Here is an 11,088-nt window from a genome sequence, read left to right on the forward strand (position 1 = left end):
AGGCCGACGGGCTCCCTTTGGGAGGTCGGGCTCCCCTCGGGAGGTCAGGATCCCCTCGGGAGGTCGGGATCCCCTCCAAGTCCCAGCAGCAGTTCTGCAAACGCGGCCTCAGCAGAGCCGAGCTGGCAGCTCCACCGTGCGGCTGCCCGGTCCCCTGCACACGCAGCCTCCTGCCCGCCAAGTCCTGTGCGTGCTTTTAGCGACATTAGCGGGATAAACCCGACCTGATTTCCACACATAGACAGATAGCGAGACCTAGTTTAGCTGAACCCTATTAAAACAGCCTGCCATGAAGCCCTACATCACACCCTGCACTTAAACCTGCGTGGTCTAGGCTCTGGCAGCAAGTCAGATGTTAACGTGGCATCTCACAATGGCTCTCCGAGGATTGTGATGCTAAAAAGGGGATGCTTAGAGCGGATGCCCTTAATTAAACCTCAGATATTTCACTGCTAGAGTTCGGTTTCTGTGCTTAGCCTCGCACTTTGCAGGAGAGAGATGTCAAAATAATCCATGCAGGGAAAAAACCTCCACATGCCGGAGTCGAACAGAGCCTGGCCTGCCTTTTCTAGGGCGAGATGGACGAAGCACCTTCGCAGAGATACTCGTGCCTTGCTTCCCTGCTAGGCTGTGCTCGTGCCACCCGGCCTGGCTCCAGCAGGCACCGGGAACACCGCACCACTTGGCCACTGACTCAGCTGCACCAGGCGGGCGAGCAAAGGCTCAGGGCTCCTGGTAATTCACTCGCCTTTGAATCAAGTAGGCTGGCCTGGATACCCTCTGCAGAGCTCGGCAGGAGCCCTCCTGAGGCCCGTGGAGCAGGAAATGCGCTGCCTAGAGCCCCAGGGGAAGCTGCAGGCACTCCTTACCACCCTCTGCCCAGGAGCGAGGGCGCAGGGGGCGCCTGATTTGCACTAGACAGCATCAGGGCTGCACCCTGACCAGTTCTGGAAGTACCAGAGCGAAATCCTCAGCTCCCCATGGAGCCTGACTCCCCGGGCACACCTGGAGGCTGGAAACAGCCCCAGAGCTGGATGTTGCTCACAGTGCAGTCAGGTACTGACACAGACCGTAAATAAACCCTGCTATTTACTGTTGTGCATGAGAGCTTGCTTCTCCTGGGAGGAGCAATGGGACACATCTACTTCCCCGTTTGTTAATACTGTACAGCTGTACCGTGTATAAACTCCTTGTGCAGATACAGAACACAGCATGGCACCTGTTCGACATGGGGCTGATGTACACTACAAAATGCTCTTGGTGTCAGCAATAAACGGGATCAATAAATCTCTCTAAGCTCCTTGTCTGGTCCCTCGGATCTGTACATGTTCACTGTGACGGTAAGACAAGAAGACCAGTGAGGGCTCACAACAGATTTAATGGAGTCACTTCTGCTTCCCCCACCTCACACAGGAAACACGTCCCCAAAGGGATGTGATGTGCTAGCAGGGAATTAATGCAGGCACTCACTCACTTGCCCCATTCACACAAATCCACTGGTATTTTCAATCCATACTGGCCAAGGAGAGGTAGGACAAACATACGAGGTAGAAAAACAAGAAGTGCTGGAAGAGAGATGAACAAACAGGCTCAGACCAAAAGAACGGCCTCAGCTCTACTTATTCCCGGTTTCTGTTTCACTCACAATCCTTGTTCCTCATTCCCAGTTCAGAGCAGGGCCTCAGCCTTGAGCGTTGGCTGTCTCAGATTAGTCACAGTCGAGGTTGGAGCTTCCCAGAAACCCCAAGCCCTCACCCCGGCACAAAGCCAGGAGCTGGCTCTAGGAGTCGGGTCACTATTCTCAGGGCAGAAGGGAGGGTGTCATTCACCTCCTTCTGAAACCGGCTGCGGGCCGCATCCACAGATGGCGTGAACACGAACTGAGCCACGCTTGGCATTTTCAGCAGGTTCATGAGTTCAGTTGCCCGGGTAAGGATCTCCTCACGGTCCTCCTCACAGTACACAGAGGTGACAGCAGGGCTCTGCAGAAACGTCCTCATCTTGGACAGGAACAAGGACACTCTGCAGAAGAGAAGGACACGAACTTCAGCTGGCAGGATCTTCGCACCCAGCAAGGTCACTGCTTTAGCCTGCGTACCCCAAAAGACTGTTGAAGGCAAACACCAGAAGCCAACCACCCCTCCTGCTGATGCACAGAGCGTTAAGTCACCAGATGAATCCCACTTCCCCAAACTTTGCTCCTCTACAACTTTTTTCCTCAGTCCTCCTTCAGTTTCAGGTTCCGTCGTATAACACTGGCAAACATCTACGCTCGGACTCATCAGATCCGCATGTTTCAGCCCTTTGCCCTCTGTCCTTACCTGGGGATCAAGTCCTGGCTGCGAGCTGCCAGCTTGGTCAAGGCAGTCATAAGGACAGTGATGGCGCGGGGCGCGTAGCTGGGGATGCTGGCCAGCGGTCGGACCTGGGTGACTTCGAACAGCACGGCCTCAAGAGTCTCAAAGAACCTGTTGATCTGCTCCACAGTGCAGCGCTTGTCGTAGGACACAGACATGTACTCTCCGATAGCCCAGACCTGAAACAAAGGTGAATGTGCTCAGGGCAAGCAGAAAGAAAGGGGATCTTATCATTTTTTAGGGAACGGCAAATCAAAGTATCTAATGCTAGGACAGAGTAGGAGGAAAGGGAAGGCAACCAACAGACCGTACCGCAGCTGGAGCGCCCTGTGGCAGAAGCAGGCAGGCCCCACTTACCATGTGGGTGAAGACAGCCTCCTTGTTCTGGATGTTGCTGACAGTTCCCGAGAACTCCAGAAGCTCCTTGGACAGTTCCACAATGAGTGCAGGGTGTAGTCTGCACAGCATCACCAGCTGCGAGCTCAGCACCCTGGAAGAGAAGAGACGGAGAGATCTCAGACCATGAGATCCAGCAGGGCTCACGGTCTCCAGCAGGGCTGAGGGGGTCCCACTTTGCACCCTCCCAAGATGAGTCGCAGCAGCGACTGAAACAACTCCTGCGCTGTCCTTGGAAGCCAGGCCGCAGCCAGTGGGAGGGCTGAGAACTTGTTCGGGCCTCCTGGTTTGTCTCACCTGTGCACGTCATCTTTAAATGCTGGGATCTCGTAGAGCTGGTCGCTCCTCTGCAGCAGCAGCACCACCAGCTGGTTTATCAGCGGACCATCTGCAAACTGAGAAACAGCCCTCGCTTCAGCAACACCAGTGACTCCCAGCAGCCGAAAAACAAACTAACCAGCCAGAGAAGACTAAGTTAGCATAGAAACAGCCTGATTTAGCACGAAGGGAGCAGTGCACAAAGGCAGCTAGGCACTCACTCTGCACGTGCACCTCCTTTACACCTGGCTGAGAACAGTGGGAACACTGCACCGTGGAGCTTTTCTGCTTTCTGGATGAAGTGAGCAGCTCGGTGTGGGCCTAAGCCAGAATTAGACCATCCCATCACCCCCTCATACACCTCTCTCTTGAAGTTGCAGTGTCTTAATACTTTTGTGTCTGTGACTGTTCTTCATGTAACAAGAAGTCCCCACAGCACACCTGGGATTTCCCCAAAAGGGCCTACCTCTGCCACCACACTGAAAAAGAGCTCCAGTAAGACAGGGACGGTATCTGCACACTGCACAACCCTTGGGCTGCTGGCCAGAGATCCCAGCAGCTGCCGAAGTGGAATCAGCCTGTGGGCAACAAAAAAGGCCTGTTCCCAAGTATTCTCCAGGCCTCCCTTCCCTACACCTCCGTAAAGCCTTTCCCAGCAGTCCCAGAGCTGCCTCCTAGACCTGGATAGCTGACCCAAACCCTTGTGGCAGTCCCCCACAGCAGCCTCCTACCTCTCTGGAGGGTCTTCAGGAGCAGACTCGATGCGGAGAAGGTACTGGAAGGTGCTCTTGTAGAGGGGATGGCGAAAGGCCTCCAGGCAGGTGGCTGGCTTCACAGCCGGGTCGCAGGAAGCCTTCTCGGAGGCAGAGGTCGACCTAGCAGGAGGCAAACGCAGAACGTGATGAATTGTGAGAATGATCCAGGCCTTAACACTGAAAGAGGGACAGCAGGTTGGTCTAATCCAGGCACCCTGGAAGCCAGAGAACCAGAATGTCTGAAGTGATGAGAAAAAGTCCCCGCACTGAGCTCAGAGCCCTGGACTCAGGCAATAGTTCCAGAACTGCTTCTGTATCACTCCCGGGAAATGGGAAAATGACACTCTGCACCCTCAGGTACCAAAGCCCACCAACTTCTTGCTTCTAGGATGACTCCCTTTTCTAAGCACTCCAGAAGGAGCTGCTAATGACAGGGAAGCAAATGAAGAGCAGAGATACAGACCCCTCCACTCCCTAATGACTTTAGAATGAACTTCTGTCTGCCTCCAGGAAAACAGAGCCAGTAAAAAGGGGTAAGAGCAAGGAGGGAAGACTAGCTAGTCCACACCTCTGTGTCAAGGCAGTGGCGCATGGCAGACACTCCAAGCAGCACAAGGCAACAGTTTGGAGCTGGATACGGAGAGGGGACTGCCAACAACTCCCTAACAACCAGAGGCAGTCCAGCATTAAAGTGTAAGAGCTGGTTAACCTCCCTCCCCATGCACACCACATTACTGGGAAAACTGGGCTGATGCCTGTGCAGCTTTGTGTTAACCTGACCGCAGTAAATGCCTCTCGCTCTCTGACAGCAGCAGCCAGAGGGCAGCTGAGGCTCAGAGAAGAGTGTGGTCAATGTCAAGGCTCTGATTAGCAAGCGAGCGGAAGAGAAGGTAGCGTTACCTCATCTGGACATCCAGAGCTGCTGTCAGACAGGGCAGGTCAAGCAGCAAATGGAAGATCTCAACGGCTGTACCTGCGTCCAGCAGAAATGGGAGAAGGTCCACAAACTCTGAGATAAGAGGTGGGCTGTTCCACGCCAGGAACTGCAAGAAACAAGCAAAAAGTGCTGTAATGTCCCCAGTACTCCACTACGCAGCCCAGACAGTTCTCATACTGTGACTATAAGGGATGGGAAAGGGAAAGTCACTTCTGAAGAGCAGAAACAGAGAAGACTAGGGGTTCAGTGAAGAGCTGCGGATGTTGCTGGTGGCTCAACACATGCACCGAGCAGCTGATTCAGTGGCTGTCTATCTGCAAGTTTTTGAAGTCTTCCAAAACCGAACTGCTGTGTACCAACTGTGCTCCCTGCTAATAATACTAAACCAGACTCTCCTCTCCCGGCAGTGCTAATCAATATCACAACCCTCTTTCCACCTCAGACTCACACTTGCTTTTTAACAACCATTCTCACCCATCCCTCTTGCCCACGCCCTCCCCAGCACTGTCACAGAGGCACACGGCAGGCTCTGGGGTGTGCTGAAGGGCAAACAGAAAGTTCTAGGGGCACAGAAGGGAAGCGCAGCAGGCTGTCTCCTGTGCTGTTCCTGCAAACTGTACCTTAAAGAGGTTTGGGAAGCTCTGCCTGAATATGCTGGAGGTCTCAGCGAAGAGCTGGCTGTTTTCTTTGCAGAACAGGACAAATTCAAAGGCCAGTGATGCGTTGTGGAAGAGCTGAGCCGGGATATCAGTGAATAAGTGTTTGTAGATCGCATCCGAGTCCACAGCTGCCATCTCGCCTGGGAGGATACAGCACATTCCTGAGCACAGCTCACCCAGCAGCCCTGCCAACAGGGGCTCTAGTGGATATGGAAAAGCTAAGTCTGGAGCATGTTTTTGTTAAAAAGCAACAACAACAACAAAATAAAGAAAAAGAGCCACACACACACAGAGGACAGCCCAGCTCCTGGGTCTCCACGAGTGAGATCACCATCCTACAGTACAGCCACGGCTCAATTATGACCTCTGGCAGCCAGCAAACTGCCAGGACAAAAGGCTGTGCTGTTAGAATGCTACATCTTGGAAGAGAGGGCAAGGGCTGATGGCTTACCGTGATTCAGGAAGAACTGGGCAATGGGCAGCAGCGCCCTGGCATAAGTGGCATCGCCGCTGATCCTGCTGTGCAGGACCTTCAGGAAGGCAGCCGCGCGGTACACGTAGGAGGAGTCCTGTTTGCAGATGATGTCCATGATTGTCACCGCCTCAATGAGACACTGCAGGAGAGCAGAGAGCCAGATCAGAGTGGCGAAAGCCATGGCACAGCTTCCCAGAGCTTCAGCCCCAGCTCTGCGTACTTACAGCTTTCTGCAGGTCTCCATCAGCCTTCTTCAGGGCCTCTGCCAGAGACGGAAGTCAAAGTTAAACTCTGGGTCCAAGCAGCAATATGAGGCTGTCAGTTCGAGCACTAATCCACATTTCAAGACAGGTGGGAACACATACTGATCCCAGCTCAAGGCTAATAAGAACCAGGCTCTACAGCCCCCCCGCAAATTAAGGGTAGGAGGCAGAACGAGGGCATTGCCTCCAAATCCTTCCAACATCCCAGCCCGGGGACGGTCAATGACCTGCACCAGCAGCTGCAGCCAGTCCCGTGTCTCCAGCCTGACTGTGGACTCCAGGGAGTGAGATCCCAGCCCACAGAAGCAGCAAAGCAGAAGCATTTTCAACAACACCACCAAGAAAGCTCCAAGGCAAAACTCACGCCTGTTGCTCTGCTCAATAAGCCGCTGACAGTACTCGAAGGCCTTCTCCCGCAGGCGCTTCTTTGGGGGAAGCAGGTGACTAGATGTGGATGTAGTTGAGACCATGGACATAACAGACTCATCCATTTCTGACCTGTTACCTACAGAATAAACGTTACCACATCAGGTCACATCACGGGCACTGTAGTTCACTAGCTGCTGAGCAACAGAGAGGGAGCTGTCTGTCCCCAGGTGCACTGAGAAGTAAGGGAGGCGAGGGACGAAGGCATTCTCACAGGAACATCACGAGATGTTGTCTTCCACCCCCTGGGCCTTTTTTCTCAGTGACCCACGGCATTTTGCCTGAAACTGGGGAACCCACTGGGTTAGTAATCCCTTGCGAAAGGGTCAGTAAGGATCAATCAGGGGAGTTTGTGACGTTCCTTCACAAAGTTTCCCCCGCTTTTAAGACCAAGAGATCTGAACACTCGCCCGCATTCCTGCCGCTTGCTGGGATTCTGGTGCAGCCAGCTCACCGCCTCAGAACACACACACGCCTCTTGGGGGTGCAACCCACGCTGGCCTGCAGTCCTTCAGCTCGTACCTGAATTAGGTGCGTTCGACCCCTTGCCCCCGTAGCACAGCAGCCATTTCCGCAGCATGGAGAAGGCCTGCATGTTGAGCCACTGGTCCTCCGTGTAGTACTGACCCAGCGAGAGCACCGTGAAGAAGTCTGTGGCGATGGCACCATCCACCTCTGTGACAGGGCCAGGCTGCGAGAAAAGATGCAGCAGGTTAGACCCACAGGGAGAGACTACGAGAAGGCAAAGAAAACTCCTCTGAGCCCTTCTTTATCAAAAGAAGTTGATTCGGGGAACTTGTAACAGCAGGCTGCTGACTAGCAAATGCCCCTGTGAGATAACAACAGCAATTCAGCACTCACCTGCCTGGTTCTGGGATTGGAGAAGAAGCCTCCAGAAGGCTGAGCGACTCCTTGCTGAATACTTGCGTACCTCAGCCAATCGGCCATCTTTTTGCTGACTACATTGGTCTGCTCTGTACAAAGAAAGTCACAAGGTCATTGCTAGACCAAGCAGAGAAGCAGCCTCTGCAACACTCCCCCACTCCCCCGCTGCCCTTCAGTTGCTGCGCTTTTCCTCCAGCTTAGACCTGTCTCTGATCGAGCAGTCAGCAAAGAAACCCACCCCAAGGTGGGTGCCCTACCCTCCTCACACCGCGTTAGAGTCCTGGTGTCCTTCTCTCCCTCCTAGCCACGTTCTTGTTTTGTCTGTTTCCTCAGAGAAAAAGTCAGGGAGTGAGTGCTAGAACCAAGGACTTCTGGTACCAAATCACTCCAGAGATGGTTTTTCCTTTGTCTCCACTCACAGCTGTTATCAGGACAAAGGTGCATAAACACTGTCAGACCCATTCAGACAGTGGCTGCCTTCACCTCTGCAGACAAAGGCAGAAATTCCTCACACAGGACACACAGAAGCTAAGGCAGGTAATCCTGCCTGCTCAGCCAGCTCTTCAGGACAGCTACAATTTCACACACCTGCAGTATCTGAAGACCTTGGCTAGGGCACAGCTTAATTTGACACAAATCTGAACAGAGCAGAGATTCTGGCCCCTGGAAGGAATCCAAGCAGTTGAAGGCCCAGCCCAGTTTTTAAGGGGTGGAATGTACCCCACCCAAGAAGTTCACTTGCCCCGTGGCAGAGGTGTCACTTTTAACGGCCGTTTCCAAGTCCTACTCACATCCAAAGCCCTCAGAGACCCTTCTGATCACTTGACAGATCACTGCCAGACGGTAGTCCCAGGTCGCCTATGTATTTACCTTCAGTTAGAGCTTCTGGTGAAAGACTGATGACATTGGACAAGACAGGAAGAAGGTACCGAGAACTCTGACCCTCAGGCAGCCTTCCTTCAAGGACTTTTACGATACGCTGCCCCACAGCAGCCACTTCAGCCTTCTTGTCTCCCTTAAAAGTAAAGGAGAGGTAAAGTTAGGCAGGTAACCTCCTAACAGTGCTAGAGACGAACACCACACAAAACTCTTCGATCAAGTACCAATACCAGTGTCAAAGACAGAAGGAACTCACAGGCTATTTTACCATATATTAGAGAGTTCTTCTGCAATGTGAATCCACAGATCCCAGGGCAGGAGAGTACTTTGATGGAGCAACACGTCTGTGGACAATCATCACCTCGAGTGGAAATTAAAAACTGCAGTGGATGTCTTCACCTTAAACGCTGCTCTGAGCCATCGTTTTGAGAGCAGAGAGCATTAACTGCTCCCCATGTGGTCTGTTTGCTAGCTCAATTGTTAAATCAGAAATTTATGAACAGAAAACGGACTGCTGCAACACATTAGAGGACTCTCTGCTCAGGCTGTATCCTCACAATGAGGAAAATAAAGCTGTTACAGCTGTGGTTCTGAGACGCCATCAAAACCCTTCTGTCCAAGACGACTTTGTTAGCAATGACAGGTGGACTCAGCCTTCCCAGAGATTTTCCTTCCCTGCGAATGTCATCATGCCAACAAAAAGTAAACCTTCGCTGCTGCTCAGGGTCTTAGACAGCTGGTTGCTGCAGGCAGCGAACAAACACCAAACTCTGACCCTCCCCATCTAATAGTCAGATTTGTACCTGATCACTAGAAGCAATCAGGAAATTACAGGCAAGCTTCCAGCGAGAAACTTCATGTCAGAACCTCATCTACGACTGGGGCTACTTTCTGTGCTTCTCGAGCAAATAGGTGTGGATAAATTTATGAAAGGAACATACAGACAAGGAATTTTAAGGTCTGGGGATCTGTTCAGTGAAGGAAAAAGGAAGAGGCAACCTCTCCCCACCCTACAGATATATTGCTGCTGCCTACTGCAAATGATAGCGCTGCTTATTTGTGTTGCTGACACATCTCTTGCTACTCGAGAGGAAAATCTGACTGAACTAAAATCTGCGGCAGGTTTCCAGCTCCTACTGCAACACCAGAGGCTGTGAATTATGGTAAGCAAAAAGCTTTATAAAAGAACGTCAGCTCTGCAGAACCAAGGTGGGTGGGCAGGCAGGCAGAGAGAAGGAAGATGATTTCCACCCAAAGCAGCAACAAATATAGAAGACATTTTTAAAGGCTCTGCTGAAGTAGGGGTGCATTCCTGAGGGCTGCTGCTCATTGCACCACGTCCGGTCATGTGTTAAAGAAGTGATTCCAAAGTGGCTAAAATATATATAATATATATAAGGCCGCACCCCTTCCTTATACAGTGTAATTTTATGAAGCCTTTGTTATCAAATACTAGAAGAAAAAAAAAAAGCACCCCTTTTTTCCTACACAAAGCAGAACAATTAAGTTCCTCAAATGAGCACAGAAATAATTCTGTCTTCTCCTGGATATTTTCAACGAGTTTTCATTCTACTTAAGCTCAGCAAACAAGGAAGAATCAGAACACAAATCCATATAAACGAGGGAACACTTCTGACTTGCATGTCATTTACCTGAGCCAAAAGGACGGAGGATACCAGACTCAGGAGCTTTGTATCTTGGATGTTATCACAAGAGAGGCTCAGATCATTGCAAGGCGACATCTCTCTCAGGATGGCAGCACATAACAACTGAATCTGCTCAGGACACTTGGAGGAACACAGCACCTTCTGCAACAGTCCCACAATCTCACCATCTAGCCTGCAACATCACAGTAAAGCATCAATGCAAGGCAACAACAGATTCACGCGTTTATTTCCTCAGTATTCATAGCCTTGGGATGATCTCCCTTGACTGAAATCCTGGTTAATGTGTTAATTATTATCTTATTTTGTCCCTTCACACAGCTTGAAAGAGCACAGGGATACAAACGCTCGCTTCACACACCGAAAAAGAAGGTTGCTGCTTTCTAGTTTGGAATGGGAAAAGGCAAGCAAGCAGGCTTTATTTTTACACCAAACCCAGTGTTTTAAAAACAGGGCGGGTGGTTTTCGAAGCACCAGCCCCCCGCTCTGTCCCAAACGGTAACGTTGGGCCTCCAGAGAGCCGCCGGGCCCGCACCGACCTGCGGGGGTACTTGCTGGCGGCGACGACGAGGTGCAGCCTCTGCAGGCAGGCGGCGGCCTCGGGGCCCGGCTCGGGGCCCTGCAGCTGGGCGGCGACGCGGGCGGCGAACCTCTGCAGCTCCTCCGGCTGGGCCTCCCTGCGGGGGGAGAGCGGACAGGGGTTAGGGCCGAGCTCCGGCCCTCGCAAGTCCCGGGGACCGGCCCGGCCCGTGCCCTCCCCCCAGCCCCGTGCCCCCGGTACCGGGCCTGCCTCAGGAAGCTCTCGGCCGCCGCCGAGAACATGGCGGACGCCTCGGTCCGCGGCCAAAGCGGCCCCCCAGAGGCGGGCGGTCCGCTGCGGACGGCTCCGGGGGGACGCGGTGCTGCTACGCCAAGGTTCCGCCCGGAGGGAAGGTTCCGGGAGGGGGGGCATTGGGACAAATACTCTGCACGCCAGCAGAAGGGGTGATGGCAAAATGCACTGCGTACATTTACTTTGAGATTATATTGGCATTACTCCCCACGTGGGAGAGGGGCAGCTCTGGGCTCTTCACG

General features: G+C 52.7%; 1 protein-coding gene across 2 annotated transcripts; it reads right to left on the reverse strand.

Annotated features, from left to right (window-relative positions):
- Positions 1-1,359: 1,359 nt before the first annotated feature.
- AP5Z1 (adaptor related protein complex 5 subunit zeta 1) lies at positions 1,360-10,890 on the reverse strand. Of its 2 annotated transcripts, none has more exons than XM_035548879.2 (17): positions 10,796-10,890; positions 10,554-10,691; positions 10,003-10,189; positions 8,342-8,486; positions 7,448-7,560; positions 7,109-7,277; positions 6,525-6,665; positions 6,122-6,159; positions 5,874-6,036; positions 5,384-5,562; positions 4,727-4,869; positions 3,803-3,946; positions 3,538-3,649; positions 3,051-3,148; positions 2,715-2,847; positions 2,322-2,536; positions 1,360-2,022 (listed from the first exon to the last, which is right to left on the reverse strand). In XM_035548879.2, the coding sequence occupies exons 1-17, from the start codon at positions 10,834-10,836 to the stop codon at positions 1,752-1,754; spliced, it is 2,430 nt and encodes an 809-aa protein (XP_035404772.1). In that variant the 5' UTR covers positions 10,837-10,890; the 3' UTR covers positions 1,360-1,751. The 2 variants fall into 2 exon arrangements, with proteins under 2 accessions (XP_035404772.1, XP_035404771.1); XM_035548878.2 differs by having other exon boundaries at positions 5,384-5,622; positions 10,796-10,883.
- Positions 10,891-11,088: the final 198 nt, after the last annotated feature.

This window comes from Cygnus atratus, chromosome 15, assembly GCF_013377495.2.
Source record: "Cygnus atratus isolate AKBS03 ecotype Queensland, Australia chromosome 15, CAtr_DNAZoo_HiC_assembly, whole genome shotgun sequence".
Classification (NCBI taxonomy): domain Eukaryota; kingdom Metazoa; phylum Chordata; class Aves; order Anseriformes; family Anatidae; genus Cygnus; species Cygnus atratus.

Excerpts from the sequence above, each read along its gene's own strand:
- AP5Z1 (XM_035548878.2), bottom strand. The coding sequence starts at position 10,836 with ATGTTCTCGGCGGCGGCCGAGAGCTTCCTGAGGCAGGCCCG. Across the intron at positions 6,037-6,121 it reads ATGGAGACCTGCAGAAAGCT|TGTCTCATTGAGGCGGTGAC; the intron begins GTAAGTACGCAG and ends GCTCTCCTGCAG. Across the intron at positions 2,848-3,050 it reads TTTAAAGATGACGTGCACAG|GGTGCTGAGCTCGCAGCTGG; the intron begins GTGAGACAAACC and ends CTTCTCTTCCAG.